The following is a 21155-nucleotide window of genomic DNA, read 5'->3' as shown; positions in this document are numbered from 1 at the left end:
GCCCCCACCCCACACAGCCCTCCTATACACCCCCACCCAGTCCTAACGATGGGCTACGTGAGAGCCCAGAGAAGTCCGCGGACTGGCCATGCCACCCTGCTTGGGCAGCAGGATTGCATGGGGGATGTGTGGCGGTGTGTGGGGCAGTGTGTGTGGGGGTGTACAGGAGGGCAGGGTGTGTGGGGTGGGGGCATACAGAAGGGCAGTATGGGGATGTGGGACTGTGTGGGGGTGGACAGTAGGGCTGTGTGTGTGGGGCAGTATGTGCGGTGGGGGGGTGGGGCAGTGTGTGTGGGGCACACGCAGAAGCAGGGCAGCGCTGGTATCTCAGTCGCCAGCGGGCACGTGGGGAGGGGCGGGCTGGGTTCCTGGGGCGAGGTTTGTTTACTTCCTGTCACTAGTTCAGGCCTGCAGATGTCGTGTGCGTCAGGGCCTGGGGCACTCGCACTCCCCCCGCCCCGCATGTGGCCGGGGCTGGAGCCCTCCGTCCTTTCGACGGGCTGTGGCAGGAAGGATCCTTCTAAAGGCTGCGCGGAAGATCCCCCCGAATCCCTCCCCAGCAGGCTCCAGCCCCCCATCTCCTCGCCCTGGGGCCAGCCGCCGAGCAGCCTCGCTCTCAGGCAGGCTGGGCTGGCGCAGGGTGGAGGAGGGGGGCTGTGATGCTCCTGTGGGACGGGGCCTGGTCGCTCTCCAGGACGAGCCAGGCCTGCCCTGGGTAACAGGATCAGCCAGGCAAAGCTCCCCCACGCTGCCCTGCAGTCTCCTGGGGGGAGAGTAATGCCCCACGTCCACCCTTCTCTGGCCACTCTGGGGTTCATGTCTTCTGAGGCAGAGGCTTCCAAACATGGCCACTGATTTTAGCCCCTCAGTTTCTGGGCGCTGATGAAGCCAACGGGAGCAGCGGGTGCTCGGCACCGCCAAGAGCCAGGCTCAAGTTGGGCACCCAAACAATGATAACGTTGGACTGGAAGGGATCTCTGGGGCATTGTCCCCAGCCCCCGGCTATCCCAGGCAGCCCCGGCATATTGTCTCCTTCACAAACTTGTCACGCTCCACCCTAAAGCCCCTTAGGTTGCTTGTCCCTCTCTGCTCTACTGGGAGGCTGTTGCAGCGTTAGAAACCTTCTCCTTCCCAGCCTCCACTTTTCCTGGCCACTCTCTCCCCGTTTGTTCTTGTGCCAACATTGTCCTTTAGCTTCAATAGCTCGTCTCCTTCCCTGGGGTTCACCCTGGGGTGTATTTACAGAGCAATCCGATCCCCGCTCAGCCTGCCTTTCGCCAGGCTAAACCAGCCAAGCTCTCTGTCTCCTCCTAAGCCAGGCCCTCCGTTGTCCTGCCCGTCCGAGCAGCCCTTCTCTGCACCTGTTCCAGCCCGAATTCTTCTTTCTTCAACACGGGTGACCAGCGCTGAGTGCAGCATTCCTGATACGGTCTTACCAGTGCCTTGGACAGACTGAGACCCACCCACCCAGCTCACAGAGACACCAATCTTCTGTTTTGGGGGGCTGCTTCTGCACAGGCCAAGGGGATTGGACTCCCTGGGCCAGTCGGTTTCTCAGCTCTCTCACCCTCCCAGCCCTGATGCATCGTGAGCGCATTACGAGCGTGGCGTGTGGATGTGAGGCATCACCAGAAGTATGGTAACTTCCCATGAGCCATGCAGAGCGAAGGGGCTTAGCTGGCCCCAGCACGGTAGCAGAGGAGAATCTCGCAATCTGTGATGTATTTATCCTCAATCCACCCCTGAGGCGGGGCAGGGCCGTTAGCCCTGTGGTACAGAAGGGGAACTGAGGCACAGCAAGGCTAAGTGACTCACCCAAGGGCACATGCAGAGTCAATGGCAGGTCTCCCATGTCCCAGGCTGGTGTCCTTAGCACCGGACCATTCTCTGCGCTGCTATACAGCGTGCTCTCGATTTCAGAGTGGCCCTGAGTTTCTCCCCTTCCCAGCATGCTGGCGATGCTCCCGCGGGGATGCATGCGTACCCTGGCTGCAGAGGGGTGATCCAATGGCTGATTAGCCAGTCACCGCTGGCCTTGGCTCTGGGGTGCAAGGTGGGGTCATGCTACCTAGAAGAGAGGGAAGTGGGTGGAAGGGAGAATATAGCGGCCCTCAGGTTGAAAAGATGAGTGAATTCTTGAGGGTCCCAACTCGAGTGGGCTCCAGTCACCTCCTGGCCCTGAGATGGAGCCCACCCTCAGCGAGCTGGGACTGCGCTGCATCAGGGCAGAAGTAAAGCATCAGCGTCGGGGTCAGGAAGAAGCTTCCCCACCAGGCATGTTATTGCAAGAGGGTCCACTGAGTCTGGGTCTGGTCCCAGCCCCTGCCAGTGACAGGACACCAGGCCGATGGGACGATGAGTCTGATCTGGCTTGGCAGCTGTTCAATTGCTCCTAGCGAGGGAGGCTCCGTGCCGACAGGCCCCATGGCAATCAGTCAGGACACCTTGTGGGCTCAGTCCAGAGCAGGGAATGGAGGTGTGGAGGGGGCCCCGAGGGAATGGGCTGAGGCTGAACTGAACAGAGGAAAATTGAGGCTGAACTGAGATCTGCCTGGTACTGAGATCTGTTCAGCTGCGGAATAGCGTCCAGGGGATGGGATGGAAGCCTTGACGCTAGAGGCATTCGGAGCTGGGTTTGCCCGAAGCCCAGAGAACATACCTGGGTGATGAGCTTTCACTGGCTTAGTAGGACTTTTCCAAGCCCGCCGTCTATGATCTGATGGATTATACCTACAGAAACCAGTGGGGTTCTGGGGAAGTTCGAGTCTAGTTCCTAGAACGTCCAAGTGCCCTTGTTTCTTTGCCAGGATTGAGGGTTAACGTGCTGAAAGGCAGAGGCCGGGCCTTGGGAAATGAAATCTGCCCAGCGGCTCTTTCCAGTGTCAGGCAGGGAGAACAGACCCCTCCTTGTGACGGATCCTCATTCAGGGCCGGTGCATCTTACTGCTCTCCTCTTCCTGCGGTAGAGTCAGGGGAGGCAGAGAGAGGGGGCCTGGCTGGGGGCCATCCCAGAACGGTTGTGTTTTTACATTCATAACGATGTAACAAGCCCAGAGGTGCCGGGGCCTGGAACCGCCAGGCCCAGAGGTGCCGGGGCCCAGAACCGCCAGGCCCAGAGGCGGCGCTGGGAGAACGTCTAGGGACAGGCAGGGCTGTTGTCACAGCCAGCCTGCACAGCCTTCAAGAAGCCACATGAGATTTAGAGCTGCCGGCTTGGTCTCTGGCTCCCTGCGTTAGCTTTGGTCTGTCAATAGCAGCCTTTGGACAGGGAATCGATACTTGAGCAGATCAGAAACCAAGATTTGAATGCAAATAGGAAGAGCCGCCCTAGGAAATACGGGCCACAGAAGCAGAATTGTTTCTGCCTAGAAAGCGTTTGCATGACGGCGGAGTGGTTTTTTTCTCTGCTGGAGTTAGGAAATGGACGACAATAGCTAGCTCTCGGGCAGGAAGGAGCCTTCCAGGGAACAGCCGCCAGCCTGGCGGGTAGTCAGGAACCTTGGGCTATAGCCTCAGCCCTGCCAGTGACTAGCTGTGTAATCTTGGGCAACCCACTTTGCCCCGATGCCTCAGTTTCCCCCTCTTCCGGATGAAGATAGTGAGCCTGAGACTTTAATCGATGTCTGTGAAGCCCTTTGGGATCATAAAGTGTTAGGCCCTGCTCTTGCAATCAAGTCGCCTGGGCAGGATCAGGGCCTAGCACTTTGCAGGGCAGGGGCCCAGACACCACGGTGATGGACGTGGGGTAAGCACCTGGATCTCTATGTGGGGGTTAGACTATATTGTGTGTATGTTGACACCACCCTGAGGCCAACTCTGCAAAGCTGTCCCAGCCTTTCCCAACCCCCCTAGAAAATGCGGCCGCCTCTCCGCGCTGGGTGTGATAATGCCCGCAAACAGATGCTGCTGTCATCTCCCGTTCCCAGTGAATGGCTCGCCCCAGCAGAGCAGAGTTGTGCAGAGCTGTGCCGGGAGAGGGGCTGGCAAATTCAGAGTGGGGTAGTCTCATAAGAGCCCCCCCTCCCGTGTCCTGGCAGCGCAGAGCGGCTGCCCTCCCTCCCCCCCAACAGAAGAAAGCTCTGCTGAGTGATCTGCCGGAGCACCGTGCTCTGGCTGCCCGTACGGACAGCCTCATGTTTTCCCACGCGGGTGTCCCCCAGAGCTGGTTTATCCCCCCTCCAATGGTGCATTCCCAGCGCCGTTCCCATCAGAGCGACCCAGCGAAGGCGAGGGGAAGACAGTTCAGCTGGCCTGCCCCTGTGCCAGGGCCAGACAGCCCCCGGGTTAGAAAACCTCTCTGGTGCCTTCTCTAACCTGCCCGCTAATGGGATCACGCCGCCTCCAGGTGGGGGCAGAATCGGGACTCCTGGCTTCAGGCCCGGCACAAGCCCCCTCTCATATGGCCGGATCCTGCGCCCGGTGAAGTCAGTGGGAGTCTGTGTAGCCCATTGGGCTTTGGAGCAGGTCCTTAATCTCTTCCGGGCCTCCACTCCCCCTCTGTAAAACGGTGACAACAACATGGACCTTCCTCCCGTCACAAGGGGTGTGGGGGGGTCCACAGTGAATGTCTCTGCCCGCGTACCCAGCAGTAGTACTCAATACCACTCAGATACCATGGTGATGGGCACCGCTCCCGGAAGAACAGTGTTCCTCAAGCCCCTTCTGTCCAAGGAGCGCAGAGCAAATGAGCTAGGCGCCATCACCATTATCTAGGTGGGGAAACTGAGGCAAGGCGGGGTGACTGCGGTTTGCACATTTCCAGAGTTTCAAAGCTTGGCAGGCCCCTCTCCCGCCCAGATCAGCTTATCCACTCCCATTTCCTTGCCCTTCCTCCCCAGCACCACCTCCTCCCACTTCCCTCAGCAGCCTCTTGGCAGGGCTCCTGCATCCGCCCTGCTGATCAGAGGGAGCGTCTCTGATGCTGGCCCAGCGCCTCGTCCTGTGCAGCAGCAGCGGGGCTGCTTCCATTGGTTGCGGTGCAGCAAGTGGCCTGGTGGGCTTTCTGGAAGCAGGAGGAGGCAGAGCAGAAATTATACCAAACTGCTGGTTACGGCACAAACTGCCTCGTGTTGCAGCTGGGAAGGGAAGATGCAGGGCGCCTGGGATCTTACTGGCAGCTTCTAATATTGGGGCCCAGTGCCCCGCGGTAGAGTTTTCTGGTGCTCCGCACACCAAGCGGCACTGGTGGAGTTAGAGGCGTGATTCTACAGCGGCTTAGCTCAGCTCTGTGCAGCTTTGTATGTGGACGTGCTGAAATCACAGGTTTAAACCGGTGCAACTGCTGGGTGTAGACAAGCCCTTGTAGTTCACACCTGTGCTGCACCTGCACCTGGTCCCCTGAAGTCCTGCTCAGCGTGCCCTGGGATCTGGGGAACACCTGCAATGGATGCTCTGGGAAAAGTCTCTTCACTTCCCAGGCCCGGCCAGGAGTTTGGAGGGGATGGTGGCAAGTTCTTCACCCTCAGCATTTCAACATCCTCTGGGGCCTGGTCCATTCAGCTCCGATTCCTGCAGCGGGGGATATCTCTTGTGCCGTTAAATTCCGGATCTGGTCCCATTCCTATCCCTCAGCCCCATGGGAGCAGTTTCCTGCTCTCCTTCAATACCCCTTGGATTAACCCCTCCAGTGCTGCAGCGTACAGCAGTGACTTCCGGTTGCTTTCTGAAGGATTATCCCTCTGGGGGGAGGGATAGCTCAGTGGTTTGAGCATTGGCCTGCTAAACCCAGGGTTGTGAGCTCAATCCTTGAGGGGGCCACTTAGGGATCTGGGGCAAAATCAGTACTTGGTCCTGCTAGTGAAGGCAGGGGGCCGGACTCGATGACCTTTCAAGGTCCCTTCCAGTTCTAGGAGATAGGATATCTCCATATAAAAAAAATTTACAAGCTACCAAGACAAAGGGGTGTTTTGCTCTGCTTATTGAATTCATTGGGGGGGCACTGAGATGGCACACACCTGCCTTATCCCCACTTCGCCCGCTCCAGCAGTAACCCCGGGCTCTGTATTACCTACTTCTGGCCTGCCAGCTCCTTCCGGAAAGGTTTTGTTGCAGCCATCGGGCCGTCTCGCCTCTGTCTGGCTCAGGTTGAGAGGCAGCGTTGTCTAGTGGCCAGAGCAGGGCGCCTGGGGCCTAGTCCTGCCACGGCCACCAACTCGTTCTGTGACTTTGGGCAGGTCAGATGAGCCATCTGTTCCGTGGCTATAATAACCCCCACCCCCATGTGAGTGCCCCCAGCTCCACCCACGTTCTGTGGGGCGGGAGAGGGGGCACCGTGCCCCCGAACGTCACCTGCAGAGGAAGCGAGCGTTTGGCTGGGAGCTGGGCTGTGACAGGGATTCACATGGCTGGTCGTTGATTCCATTTGTGGGAGGGCCAGCTGCTCCCCCCCACCGGCCCTGCATCTCCAGCAGTTCCCCTGGCTGGGAGGGGCTAGGCGGAGCAGAACCCAAGCCACCAGGTCACCTGGTTCCAGTGACCTCACAAGACCTCCGGGGAGAGGAGAGCGAGGACAAGAGGCGGCCCGGGACCCGGCGCTCTGTACGCAGCTGCACGAGCTGCTCTTGGCCCTCCCCAATCTCGCCCCAGGGACAGACTCCCGGGTACCGTTGATTTAATGAGAGCAGCAGGGTGGGACTATGATCTAAGCACGGCAACACCTCCTCCTGGGTTCAGTTCCCAGCTCTGTCACAGGCTCACAGGGTGACCTTGGGCAAGTCACGTCCCCACCTCCGTGCCTCGGTTTCCCCACTTGTAAAACGGGGAATGATACTGTCATGAACTGGCTAGTGAGTGAATGCCACTGCCCTCTGCTGGCTGGAAACAGGGCTGCACAGCTGTGGCCTGGCCCCTCCACTGCTACCAGACTCTCCTTTAGCTCGGGTGAAAGAGACCTGTGGGTTTGGACCAGGAGGCTCTGAAACGCCTCTCTCTAATTTAGCTTTCCCACAGTAGGCCCTTGTGTCTCACGTCTTTCTGTCCTTTACCCCCTTTCCCCCCCCCCTCGCTATGTCACCTGCAGGCTGGGAAGGAGGAGAGATGGGTAGTTTTATGTCTGTTTTCAAACATTTAGGAGACGCTGGGATATTACAGAGCTGGGAGCTGTATAGATACCAAAGACCAACTCCCCTATCCCCATGAAGCAGCCGTACTGTGCCACATAGGATGTCCCAGCTGGCCATGACTTTGTTCCGACGCTTAGTGGTTTGCCTGTTCAGAGCACTGTGCAAGCATTCCCTCATTACAGCCGTGGAAGCCAATGTGGGTGAGTATCGTAATCCCCATTTGGGGAAACTGAGGCAGGGGGAGAGGCCAAATCTTTCACACCTGGTGCGGCAAGTTAGGTCGCTAGCAAGGGGCCTGATGCAAGGGTGCTGAACGCTCACTGGCCAGCTGCAGCTCTCCATGGCTTCATAGCATTCGGGGTGCTCAGGTTAGCTCAGGATTGGTAAGTGACCTCTGGCGTCCTTTGCTGGCTGTGCTCTGTGGGTCCTACCTCAAGACTTATTTTTCCTTAGCAAGGGAATGGTGCTTTTCTTCCTGGAAGCTCGCTAGAGCTGATCTGGTGGGGCAGACCTTGGAGTTCTCACAATGATCAGGTCAAATTAGGGATGTGAACTCCCTCTATTCCTGTCCCGCCCTCTCCGGGTGGGTTACGGGCTGGGGGCTCGTGCAGGGCTCGCCAGCTCCTCCCACACCCGTGTGCCATGGAGGCTTTGCTGGCTGCAGCTGTCCCACACCAAAAGGGGACGGCCGGGGGGGGATTGTATCCCAAGACAGAGGAAGTCCAGTCAGGACACTGAGCTGTGGTGCACAAGGCTGCTACTCCAAGGGGCTCAGGAATGCAGCCAGGACAAACTGGCGCCCTGCAGGGAGGAAGCTCAGTCCAGGTGTGATAGACTCTGATCAGGTTGCTACTGGGTTGACACTGCACTCTGGGAAACGAGACTTGCCGGCCGGATGCCTGTAGGGGCTGTGGGACAGCCCAAGCGAAGGGCCATTTGGAAAGTCCGTTAATGGAGCTGGAACTTCGCAAGGCGGCATGCATAGGAGGTTGATTTCCCACTATGCAAATAGCTAGTGTTATGCAAATCAGTGTCATGCAAATCAGCTGGACATTGATGAAAGGCAGCAGATTGCACACTATGCAACACTCGACACCCGCGGTGCCGTCCCAGGTCTGGGACTTTCTTTGAGGGGAGGGATAGCTCAGTGGTTTGAGTGTTGGCCTGCTAAATCCAGGGTTGTGAGTTCAATCCTTGAGGGGGCCACTTAGGGATCTGGGGCAAAAATCTGTCGGGGGATTGGTCCTGCTTTGGGCAGGGGGTTGGACTAGATGACCTCCTGAGGTCCCTTCCGACCCTGATAGTCTATGATTCTATCAGCGAGCCCGGGTCAGCTCCTGATTAACCATCTGATCACGTCTGCTCAAAGAGGGCCTCATTTCACCCCCTCAGAGTCAGTGGAAAAGTCCCAGTGACTTCACTTGGAGCTGATGGCAGTGCTGCGTTAGCGCCACACAGCGTGGCAGATCTCCTGAGTGGGTCCCAGCAGAGCAAAGTGCCCACTCCCCTGGGGTCTCTTCACCCTCCTACTGGTCCTTGGTCACTTTGTGAGGGTCCCCACAAAATACATAGAAGGTTGTTACAAGGAGGATGGAGAAGAATTGTTCTCCTTAACCTCTGAGGATAGGACAAGAAGCACTGGGCTTAAATTGCAGCAAGGGAGGTTTAGGTTGGACATTAGGAAAAACTTCCTGACTGTCAGGGTGGTTAAGCACTGGAATAAATTACCTAGGGAGGTTGTGGAATCTCCATCACTGGGGATTTTTAAGAGCAGGTTAGACAAACACCTGTCAGGGGTAGTCTAGACCATACTTAGGGTATGTCTACACTGGAAACGTAAGTCGACCTGCCGTGAAATTGACAAGCCAGCCAGCAGCCAGTGTGAGGGATGCAGTGTCTACACGGACACTGCGTCGCCCTAACGACACCAGCATACGTCCGACGCCTCTCGTGGAGGTGGAGTTATGATGTTGGCGTAGTAGGGCACTTCCATCGGCGGGAGGAAGGCTGTAGTGTAGACACTGACATAATCAGGCTGACGTCAGTTGCCTGACCTCGACCTAACTGCATAGTGTAGACCAGCCTTTAGTCCTGCCATGAGTGCAGGGGCCTGGCCCTCTCGAGGTCCCTTCTACCTTCTGGCTCCCCCAGGGCCTTCACTCCAGTTTCCAGCTGGATCAGCGTCTGTTAACATGAAACCCTTCCCTGTGCTCCTCGCAGCTCCTGGATTTGGCCTCCACCTCCCTATGAGGCGTCATTATTCCCATTCCACAGAAGGGGACCTGGGAGAGCACAAGCCATTTGCCTAGAGGCACCGGGCCTGTGTGGCCCAGGCAGGAACTGAACCCAGTTCTCCTGATCCCAGCCTAGGGGCTCCAGCACAAGGCCACCCTTCCTCCCGTTCTGTCCGGCCTTGGAGCCGGCTGGCTGGGAGTCTCTGGTGCCCGGCTGCCGTGGTCCGTCCAGGCCTGGCCCGGCTGTGCAGCCTGGCTGGGATGCTGCCCTGACGGGGCTGCGGCCTGCCTGCCGTTGCACATGAAGCGCGTTCGGCGGGAGTGTATTTTTAAATCCGCTCTGTGCATCAAGGGAAATTGGCGTTCCCCTCCCCCGCCCCACCTGCTTCACTCAGCCCCACAAGCCTGCCGCGCCGCCTCCCCACAACCGGCCCAGCCACTCTGCTTCCTGCCGCCGATCACACAGGCGGCACGCTCTCCCTGCAGTGCCCCACCGTGCCGGCCGGCTCCCCTCCCCGTGAGATATCTGCTCCCCCAGCCCTAGCTGGGTGAACAATCCCACGTCGGGATGGTGGCAAAGGGCCTTGAGAAATCCTCTCCCAGACTGGGAGGTGGGGCTGGGCTGGGCCCACTCTGCGTTTCCTGCTTTCACTGTACGCTGGGGTTTTCACTTGCAGAGCTCGCGCGGATGTGTCAGTTTCACCCCCAGCCCCGCGCCCTGTACTGTGTTCACCTCCGGGCACCCTGTCTCGCAGGGTGTCGCAGGAACAGGGCGCTTTGGAGACAGGCGACTAGAAGCATTAGACTTCTAGGGAGAGTGCCTGTGTTTGGGAGGTTGTGGAATCTCCATCTCTGGAGATATTTAAGAGTAGGTTAGATGAAATGTCTATCAGGGATGGTCTAGACAGTATTTGGTCCTGCCATGCGGGCAGGGGACTGGACTCGATGACCTCTCGAGGTCCCTTCCAGTCCTAGAATCTATGAATCTATGGGCGTGGCCGCCCCGTATCGACCCCTTCTGCTCCAGCGTGGCACCGCTGGAACTCCCTGCCTCAGTGTCCCTCCCCCGAGGTGGGTTTCCTCGGCGAGCTGCACACAGATCTGTGCTGGAGGTGCGGCTTAGCCCTCCAGCCAAGTCATAAATGGACTTAGCCCCTTCTGGGGTGACCCAGGTCCAAACAAACAAAAGGTTCTTCCGCCCTTCCGGGGCTTCTCTTCGGGCGTCCCTCTGGGCCCCTTTCAGGGCTACCTTTGAGTCTGTCCCCTGCCCCGGTATAGCGCACTGGTCCTCAGGCTGGTCCCCTGGAGGACTTGGCCTCCTGGCTTGTGGCCTTCCATGGGAGCCAGCCAGCCTCCCCACTCCCTTTGGTTCCATACCCCCAGCGGATCTATCTCAGCCCTTTCATGATGCCCAGGTGACCCCTTTCTCCCCCGCCCCAGGCTGAGAAGCAGCTGATTATGACACAGATGGGACTGGCCCATCTCCCTTAAGGGGCCAGTCACTCGGACACGCTGCCATGTGAAGAGACTGAAAAGTGTAGGGCTGTTTATTTTAGTGAGAAGACAGAATTAGAGCTGGTCAAAAAAAATTCACAGCAAGTGTCACAAAATTATTCCCCCCGCATAGTTGTTCACTAAAGGGTCTCAGTCTGACAATGAAATACAAAACCTTCTCAGCACAAAATGTAGGTTTTTGGAAACCAAAACCTCAATTTTTCTACCGAGATCCCAAATGTTCTTGGTTTTGGTGAAGAAAGAAAGGGCACTCCACACCCACCCACCCCACAGAGAAAATTTCAACCCAAAGGAAATTCTTCCAAAGTTCCATTGATCAAAAAGCCATTTTTAATCAAAAAGTGTTCCAAAGAAGAAATTTGGAACAACAGTAGACATAATGAAGGAATACAAAATTATGAATTGATAGAAAAGGGAGATAAGGTGAATAGATGTTCCCAGTCTCTTAACAGGATGAGAAGGGGACAGTCAATGAAACGGAAAAGGGACAAAATGAACGTTGATAAAAGGACAACACACAATGTACAAATACAACAAGGAGTCCGGTGGCACCTTAAAGACTAACGGATTTATTTGGGCATAAGATTTTGTGGGTAAAAATCTCACTTCTTCAGCGGTCCAAATAAATCTGTTAGTCTTTAAGGTGCCACCGGACTCCTTGTTGTTTTTGTGAATACAGACTAACCCGGCTACCCCCTGATACTTGACATAATGTACAAATAGCCAGTGGAACTCATTGCCACAAGATATCACTAAGGCCAAGAGGTTAGCAGGGTTCAAAGGAAGACAGACTCAACTGGGGATTAAAAGGAAGCTTCCTCTGGGGGCATGTTATCCCACCTCTGCCTGCTGCAGCGTTTCTTTCACCCTCCCCTGACGCAGCTGGGGGATGCATGATGCTGGATTAGATGGACTCTTGGTCTGCCCCTGCATGGCAGCTGCTGTGGTCCCAGGCTCCAGTTCGTAGGATCCAGACTTTGAGGTTTCAGGGTTCAACCCAGGTCCGAGCTAGAAATGGGCAGCCCTCAAAAGGCTTCCCAAAGCCAGGCTCTTCCCCAAAGCGTGGCGACCTAGAAATGTTGCAAGAACGGGCTTTCACAGGGGACTTCCTGACGTCGAGGTGCCCTGAGAATGGGGCTGCTCAGGGTATTTTGGAGCATCCGTTCCCGATCAGCGCCAGGGAGAGCAGAGGTGTGCAGCAATCGAGAGAAACAAAGCGAGCTTGTCAGCATTTGGGGGCAGGGACTCTCTTGTCCGGTTCCGTGTTTGTCCAGCACCTCGCGGAACAGGGTCCTGATCCACGGCTGGGACTCCCAGTGCTGTCGCAATACACACAGTAAATGTGGTGAGAATCAAGAGGGCTGTTTAAAGGCCTGATCTGACAGTGAGCCCAGATCCCCTACGCACCACAGCAGTGGGACAAGGGGGAACAGAGAAAAAGCAGCGACTTAAAGGCCAGGATGTTCACCAGACCGACCGGCGCAGTCACTTCCATAGAGCTCAGGGCGCTAAAGTCTTCTCCAGCCCAGCCAATAGACTTTGTCCAAGCGCCCCTGCTCACAGACACTCTGGGTTTTCGCTCCATGAGACAGCATCACCCCTGAGCGGTATCGGAGCCTGCCTTATAAAGGCCCCTGACTCCGCCCCTTTCCCAGCATGCTTTGTTCAGAGGAGCTTGAGATCCATGATCCATGGTGGCGCTAGCTAGTGCTACCCCAACATCCTGGCTCTGTCCTCCAGGTCAGAACAAACCTTCCAGCATCACGTCCTCTTTCCCGGAAACCAGACAGCCCCAGCCTGGTAACAGTAGGGAAGAAAGGAGCAGGGAACTGTACTTGTCTCTCAAGGTCCCTCACAAATAGATGGGGAATCCAAGTGTGGTTTGCTAAAAGGCAGAGCCTTTTCTCCCTTGATGCTCCTTTCTGAACCCCAGGGATGGTTGGTTCTGTCACAGATCTAGCTTGGTGGACGGAAGCCTATGGCCAGGAGGGGAGGCAAGAAGGGAGTCTGGTTCCTGGGTGTTTAGATCCTGGCTTTTCCCCCCACACTTGGAAGCTAAACTTGTCTCTGCTATCCCTCAATGTCTCCCACAGCGGCTCTGTTTCCCTACCATCCCAGCCGTCTCTTCCAGCAGTGGGTGCAGGGAGACTGGGTGTCAGGCCGGGGCAGGTCAGGGTCCAAGCACTCTGAACCGCAGGGCTGTGAGGAGCTAGGATTTCGGTTTGGCCCATTACAGAGAGCGGTGCCATTGGCAAAACTGGGGGCTGGCTCCAGGGTTGATTGGGGTCTGGGGTTTTAATCTGACACACAGGGAGTATTGGTGGAGTCCAGATGGGCTGTGGGTCAGATTAAAGCCCCAGACTCCCACTCTGACATGCCTCTGTTCTTGTCCCTGTAGTCCTCCCTGAGAGAACACGGGGCCTTTGTTCAAGTAAGAGGTTAAGAGCCTACTACTGCTACCAGAGACCTCTTTGGCTCAATCAGAGAACCCTGCCTGTAGTCCTGCAGGCCTGGATTTGTGCCTCGCCGATGGCCCCAGTGCAGGGTCGTTCTGTCCCCAGGCCTGGGTCTGCGTGTTGCCGGCTGCCTGCCCCCGAGAGGCTGCTCCCCTCTCGTCTATCCCATCGGCCTGGGGGCAGTTGGAAGTTCACTGTGGCAGCTACGCCCTGGCTCTTACCATGCTCCCGGGTCACGTTTCCCAATCGACTCGTCCCTTTGCAGTGCCGCTGGTGATTAAACCTAATCCGCATCCTGCTCAGGGCGACGCTGGAATCATTAATTCCAGCCCGTTCCTGCGGGAGCGAGGGTTTTGCTTTATACACGTACTTTATTCAACGAGGGTAAATAATGTTGGTTACATAAATAATACCAGGTGGGGTATGGGGTAGTGGAAGGGGTAATGGGAAGTATTGGGGGGGGCCGCTACTCCTTGCTACCCCTTGGCGTGATCTTGCTGTGCCCTTCTCCCCAGAGATCCCAAAGCCATTAATGGGTTAAACCTCACAACTCCCTGTGAGGCAGGTACAGGATCACCCCCATTTTACAGATGTGAAAACTGAGGCACACAGCAGGGAAGGGACTTGTTCACATTTACACACAAGTCTGTTCTGTGGTGCTTATCTGGGCCTGTTGCACTGCTGGGAGGCTGGGCCGGGCTGTTACCTCATCGTGCTGACAGGGAACGAGTCGATGAAGCGACTTGCCCACGTCACACAGGGAGTCGGCGACAGAGCCAGGAATCGACCCCAGCTCTTCTGATTGCCAGGCGCTAACCACTGGGTCCCCATCCTCTGCTGTCTCAGGCTCCCAACCCAGCAAATTCTCCCTCCTGGCTCCCCGGGTCTTACCCCACCCAGCAGCCGGCCTGAGCCCTCTGAGAGCCAAGGCTTCCTCCACAGCCCCGGGCAGCAATTCAGCCTCACTTTGCTGATGGGGAAACTGAGGCCAAGGGAAGTGGGGACTTGTCTGGGGTCACACAGGAGATCCTGGCACCCAGGCAGCTGTGCAAGCCACTCCTCTCTCCTAGGAATCCTGGCTGTGGGGCGGCATCCCAGGCGACGTCCCTGCTGCGCTCAGTCTGGGTGCAGGCCCCAGGTGGGCGTCCCTGGCTCAGTGGCTCCCTCATGGCAGCGCGTGGCGTGCGATCAACCAGGCCGCCAAACGCCAGGGAGCGGGGAAGCTGCGGTGGAAGTGGTGGAATACACGGAGCGGGCAGATGCTGGGGGGCGAGGCAGCAGGACGGATGAACCAGCTGAGGGTTTCTGGCCTGGCCAGGCTGTTGGGGGCAGAGAACTGGAGGGCCAGGCCAGGAGGCCGGGGAGCAGGCCACAGCGGGGGGCAGCGCTGAGGGGAAAAGAGGCAAGCCGGCTTAGGCACAAATTGGGCTATACACAAGTATATGGGGTAGCCTGCAGGTGCCTTGCAGGGAGCGGGTGCCCCCGGGTACCCAATGCTCTCAATAGCTGCGATGTGCTGGGTGCAGGGCCGGGGTGGGGTGGAGGGGGGACACCGAGTATGCCCAGCTTTCCCCTTTGGAAGGGGGACGCTGAGTGAGTGGCAGATCGTTGGGAACGTGGGGCCTAGAAAAGGGAGCGGGGAGGGGAGTTGTCCCTGCAACGTCCTAAGATGTGCTGCAGGGAGCGGGAGGGAGGTGCCCCAGGGAAGGGACTGGTTCCTGGATCCCATCCCTGCTGGCCACAGAGGGCAGTGCAGGGATTACAGTCCGCAGGGTAGACGCTGGGGACAGCATGCGTCCCATGCCTCCCGGCTGCGCCCCACCACGCAGCACCCTACGCAGCTGTCCGGGGGCCGTTTTGGGGAGGGAGGTCACTTGGGAACGCCAGTCCCACTGCAAGCCAACCGGCTCATGCGCCGAAGCCCCCTGTTTGCTCCTGCCCCAGGTCTGCGCCGTGGCGTTCCTAAGGGAAGGCGTGAAGCGGTGCAGGTGAGTGGGGTTGGGAGGTGCTGGCTGGGTGCGCCCTGGCTGTTTGTGGGCTGGAGTTTGCTGCGGAGGTGAGGAGTGCATGGGGGTCACGATGGCTGGGTGCTGGAGCATGCGACCTGGGTGAATACGCCGTGGCTTTGCTGGAAAAGCATTCCAGCCGACTTGACTGAGATATAGCTATCTCCTAGAGCTGGAAGGGACCCTGGAAAGGTCATCGAGTCCAGCCCCCTGCCTTCACTAGCAGGACCAAGTACTGATTTTGCCCCAGATCCCTAAGTGGCCCCCTCAAGGATTGAACTCACAACCCTGGGTTTAGCAGGGGAACGCTCAAACCACCGAGCTATCCCTCCCCCTTCCCTCCTGCGAGGGAGCCCGGTTTTCCCCAGGTGTTTCGATGTGTGTTACAGCGCAGGGAGTTACTGACCTCACTAGCTATCCCCCCCTCCATGCAGATCCAGCCCACCTCTAGCTCTCTGCACAGCAAGTCACTCCCATGGCCCCCCAGATGTCTCCCCTACACCGCCAGATTGCCCGTCCCCCCACTGCCCTGCCCCCGGGCCTCAGTCTTGAAATGGGTATTTTTCAAAGCAGTTGCAGATAAATGTCTATAAGCAAAATAGGGCGGGGGGGCGGGCGTGATGGGAGCACGGCTGTAGGGGGGTGATGGGAGGAAGTGGCACGTGAGCGGAGGGGGCGCAGTTCACACAGGAACTCCTGTCTAACAAGCTGCCTACAAAGTTACAAGCAACCGCCATGGGAGCCTTTACTCCTGTCACCAAGGTGCAGTCACCTCTGGGGTGGAGCACAGCCGCAGTGCACAGGAAAACCAGGTCGCAGTTCAGGACAGGGGGTGGAGCAGAATAATATACCCAAGGGCAGCAGAACGGGGTATTTGGAGAGGCAGAATGCAGGGTTCACAACCCTGTCCTTGCATAAAGGGCCCTCTGCAATCAGGACGCTTGGCCTTACATCTCTGAAAGGGGGCACCCTGCTGGGGCATTGGCTCAGTACTGACTGGAGGGAAGAGCGCCCCCTGCCAGTTTTCTCCGACACACCGCCCCCTGCGTTTTCCTTGGACATCTTCCATCGGAGCCTTGGGCCCTTGGTAACTTGAACGATCCCACGAGATCGTAGCCTGGAAAATGGGCCGCGAGGCTGAGTACCAGGCCAGAGCAAGCACTTGCTGCCGAACCTTTCCCACCTTCTAACAGCAAGGAGATTGGAGCCTGTGCTGGGCCAGCCGCCTATCAGCCTCCTCCAGATCTGCTCGTGACGCTTCCTGGCCGGGCCCCCGTGCTCTGCCACCGCCTGATGAATGGGCATCTGTCTTCTCACTATCATTCCCAGTGGCATGTGATGGCAGTAGGCGATTATCTCCCTTCCGCCCCTGGCCAGAATCTTATCAGCACTAGCTACAGCTTCTGAGCGTGCCTAGTGATAATACCGCGTGTCTAGGGGGCAGGGCTGGGCGTTGTGGGCTCTGTTCCTGGAGCTCCCGCTCCCGCCTCCTGTAACGTTGACCATGCCAAACGGGGCTAATGAGACTTTTGTAAAGTGCTTTGAGATCTATGGAGGGGAAAGTGTTTAAATTCTTTTTTTTTAATATCAGGGTTAGATGGGACCTCAGGAGGTATCTAGTCCAACCTGCTCAAAGCAGGACCAATCCTCAGACAGATTTTTACCCCAGTTCCCTAAATGGCCCCCTCAAGGGTTGAACTCACAACTGTGGGTTCAGCAGGCCAATGCTCAAACCACTGAACTATCCCTCCCCCCCAAGTGGTTACGCCAGTGCTAGCTTTTCAGCCACACAGGCTAGCTCAGTGAGGGGGAGGGATAGCTCAGTGGTTTGAGCATTGGCCTGCTAAACCCAGGGTTGTGAGTTCAATCCTTGAGGGGGCCACTTGGGGTTCTGGGGCAAAATCAGTACTTGGTCCTGCTAGTGAAGGCAGGGGGCTGGACTCAATGACTTTGCAGGGTCTGTTCTAGGAGATAGGTATATATTATTATTTTCTTCAGGGCTGGGAAAGGGACTCCCAGCATCCCAGCTAAATGCAAGGTGGAATGGCGTTGATTAGCATAAGTAGTTAGCACATATTGGAAGGGCCCATTCAAGGTAGAGTGGCCCGTTATCACCTCTGCAGTCACGGCACAAAAAGAGGGGGTGAGTGGGTTACAGATCGTTGTAGTAAGCCACATATCCAGTGTCTCTGCTCAGACCATGAGTTTCCGTGTCTAGCAGAGTTTAAGCTCCCAGGCTCTTCTTCTGAAAGTGTTGTGCAGGTTTCCTTTGAGGATGAGGACGGATATTTGCCCATCGCTGTAATGCAGCCACTTCTAGGGTGGAACGTGGCAGCTGCTTAGCAGTGCACTGCCCCACACAACAGCTCTTCCAGGCAGGAAGGGAAGCAGATCCTATATTTAAGTGAAACTGCACAGAGAATGTAAGGGAGGCCTAATGCAATCACAGGCATTGGGATTTGGCCAGATAAGCAGCGCTAACACAGTTATTACTGGTCATGAACGTACAGGACATCCGGCATTGTCTTTTGTTATCTTCTGCTCTTTCCAGCTGTTTGGTGTAATACCCCACCTATTGTCGCCTGTCTGAGACTTAGATTACAAGCTCTCTGGGGAAAGAGACCATCTGTCTATGCAGCGCCTTGCACGATGGGGCCATGGCTCCTGACTGAGCACACCTAGGCACTCCCGCAACACAAATCAGTGACTTCAGTTGTGTGTCTCCTCTAAGCCCCAGCCCCTGTCTGTGTGCCCCTCCCCGTGGCATCAGAGTGCTGGTTCAGTCCTGACTCAGTCACCAGCAGGGCTTGCCCTGGAGGCCTCCTGTCCTAGCGAACACATGGCCTCTGGAGACGCCAGCTGCTGGTGCAGATAGGGCCTAAGCTGGCCCTGGTGTGAATGGAGTGAGGCTCAGGACGCTTGGGGCTGCCAATGGATGGAAGTGATGTGTGCTGGAGAGAAGTGGGGCTGGGGCGCCGGAACCGGGGGGGCGGGGGACTGACATACCAGCCGTAAGGGCAAGACATGGGGAGAAAGGATGGAGAGGAATGAGTGGGGGGCGGGGCCTTGAGGGAAGAGACGGTGCGAAGGTGGGGCTCAGGGACAAGGGGTGGTGCAGGGGTGGGGGCTCGGGGAGAAGGGGCGGCGTGGGGGCAGGGGCTCGGGGAGAAGGGGCGGTATGAGGGTGTGGGCTCAGGGAGAAGGGGTGGCGCTGGGGCTCAGGGGGAAGAGGCTGCGTGGGAGGGCAGGGGCGGTGCGGAGGGGGCAGGGTCACGTTTCGGATGTCGGTGGCCGGGCCCCCCACACACACTTTTAGGGAGCTTTTGTCACCCCCAACTTGGTCATGCCTCAGTGCGGGGGGGCGGACGAGATGACCTTCCAGCCCTACATCGCTGTGATTGTAGGTCTAAGTGGAGGACCCTGGGTGGGAGCAGGAGGCTGGTGAAATGGCAGCTGCACTTACTTGTCTTCCATCCATCCCAGATTCTTGAGGCCGGAAGGGGCCCTTGTGATCACCTACCCCGAGCCCCCGGGCGTAGCGCAGGCCAGAGCCCGTCCCCAGCACGTCCTGCACCGAGCACGCTCTCATTGACTCTGTCTCCTCCCCCTCCAGGTTGCTGAAGTGGAGCCCAGGGAACGTGAGCCGGGATGCAGAGCATAAAGTGCGTGGTGGTGGGTGATGGGGCGGTGGGGAAGACCTGCCTCTTGATCTGCTACACCACCAACGCCTTCCCCAAGGAGTACATCCCCACCGTCTTCGACAACTACAGCGCCCAGAACACAGTGGACGGCAGGACTATTAACTTAAATCTGTGGGACACGGCAGGCCAGGAGGAGTACGACCGGCTCCGGACGCTTTCCTACCCCCAGACTAACGTCTTCATCATCTGCTTCTCCATAGCCAGCCCGTCCTCCTACGAGAACGTGAAACACAAGTGGTACCCGGAGGTCTGCCACCACTGCCCCAACGTGCCCATCCTCCTCGTGGGCACCAAGAAGGATCTGAGAAACAACCCCGACACCATAAAGAAGCTAAAGGAGCAGAACCAGATGCCCGTCACCACCCAGCAGGGGGTCAACCTCTCCAAGCAGATCCACGCCGTCAAGTACATGGAGTGCTCCGCCCTCAACCAGGAAGGCATCAAGGAGGTCTTCACGGAGGCTGTGCGAGCCGTCCTCAACCCCGCCCCAGTGAAACCTAAAAAGCCCTGCATCCTTTTGTGAAGAGGACTCCAGAAACCAAAGCGTGCAGCTGGGCTTGGTGGCCGCTTGGGGTGGGGGAGGGTGCCTTAGAACCCGGAGACGATCCTGCCCTTGTCCCTCTGCTCCCAGTGAAGCTAGTATGTACAGCCCTTCTCTCTCCAGATGCTTCCCAGCTGTCTGTCCCAGGACACGGCAAGGGACATCCTGCCTCCATTGCACCCAGCATGCCCCAACCCCACTCCCCAAGCCTTGCATCCTTCCAGTGAAGGTGCGATTGGACAGCTGGATGCCACGAAACCAAGGCTGTTCTCGATAATAATAAACCACGTTTGCACTAATACGTAGATTGTCTTGGATCACATTTTTTGGGGGGGAGGGGTAACCCTGATATGTCATTAGATGGTTTCCCCTCCCCTTTGATGTGACCCCAAGGAGTCCCTGGTCCCATCATGTTCTCGGGACCTGGGTACGTAGCTCACTTGGGGATGAATGGCTTCCACTTCTTGGTCAGCCATTCAGATGGCCACTAAAATGAAATCGCTGCACTGCAAACCCCTGTCCTGAGAAGCGAGTGCTCGGACGGCATCTGCAACCACTTGCGCCACCTCCTTGGCCTTTGGTCCTCCAAACCCATCAGTTACAGGGATGGAAGGAAACCAGGAACCTTGCTCAGTGCTAAAACACGCCCGCCCTCCAGGAGCTGTGGCTGCTTTGGTTGTTTGATGGGCCACTGAGCCGTCCTGCACAGCCGACAGAACTGGAGTAATGGCTGAATTACAGGTTGAAGCTCATCGGCTGCCAAAGAAGCAAGTGCCTTGGGGTCCCTTTGTCACATTGAAGACCTGCTTGTGTTTCCACGGGATTGACTTTTGATTTGCCGGGCGAAGGAAATTATAGAAACTTTTTCTGATTGTCTTCTCCTGGCTTCCTCAACATTCCTTCTTCTCTGAGTCCCACACAGCCCTTCGCTGATAGAGACCACCTGGCCACACGGCATGTTTGGAAAGGCTACCCCTGCATGAAGATGCTTTTGACAAATCCCACCTGTTTACCAAGAGAAGGCATTTGTGCTTACATGGGGGCGGGGCCTGTACTTCTGTTTTTTTTTCTATGGAGTTTTTGTGTTCTGAGATGGCCCCATTTGCAGAGACACATTTACAGAGCCGGAGGCTACAACCGCGCTGGCTACACACATCCTCTTCCACGGCTAGAATAAGGCGGCCTGCACCTCCCCACGCGGGTCACCTCTTTACAAAGAGCACCACGCTTGGCTGAGCACAGGTGCATTTTGCTGCTTGCATTAAGATCATGGACCGGTTCCTCCTCCCGCACCCAGCCACCTCTTTTAACAAGACCACGTGTCTTCTTCCTGGGGACCAGACCTGCACAAACTGCTTCAGAAACTACCTACTCTACTGGTCTCCTGCTTAATGAGCTACAGCCTAGTCACCTAGTGGTTATTTGAAATGGGCAGTGCTGTGAAGACCACGTGCCCAGCAGGGTGATCTTGAAGACTTCAGTGAAGGCCTTCAGGGAAGTGTCTCTCCTCCTTCTTGTCCTGTTTCCCTCAGCTGCCCTTTGACTCCTGCTGCATCACAGCACAGCTTGTCCCAACTGAAACCTCTGCACAGTACAGCCTGAATCATGGTGCTTGGTCCTGCCCTGCGTGCAGGGGACTGG

At 57.1% G+C, this 21155-nt stretch overlaps 1 protein-coding gene across 1 annotated transcript in view; it reads left to right on the top strand.

The window, feature by feature from the left end:
- The window catches only part of RHOG (ras homolog family member G), a 28057-nt gene extending 8244 nt beyond the window's left edge, over positions 1-19813 (top strand). Inside the window, exon 2 of the mRNA XM_024213034.3 lies at positions 18886-19813. Within this exon, the coding sequence (XP_024068802.1) occupies positions 18921-19496 (576 nt within the window). The 5' untranslated portion in view covers positions 18886-18920 and the 3' untranslated portion in view covers positions 19497-19813. The remainder of the gene's footprint in view (positions 1-18885) is intronic.
- The last annotated feature ends 1342 nt before the right edge of the window (positions 19814-21155 follow it).

Source organism: Terrapene carolina, unplaced genomic scaffold, assembly GCF_002925995.2.
Source record: "Terrapene carolina triunguis isolate 2854851 unplaced genomic scaffold, T_m_triunguis-2.0 Scaffold676, whole genome shotgun sequence".
Lineage (NCBI taxonomy): Eukaryota > Metazoa > Chordata > Testudines > Emydidae > Terrapene > Terrapene triunguis.
The sequence above is the reverse complement of the archived record's forward strand: the minus strand, read 5'-3'. Positions and strand labels throughout refer to the sequence as shown.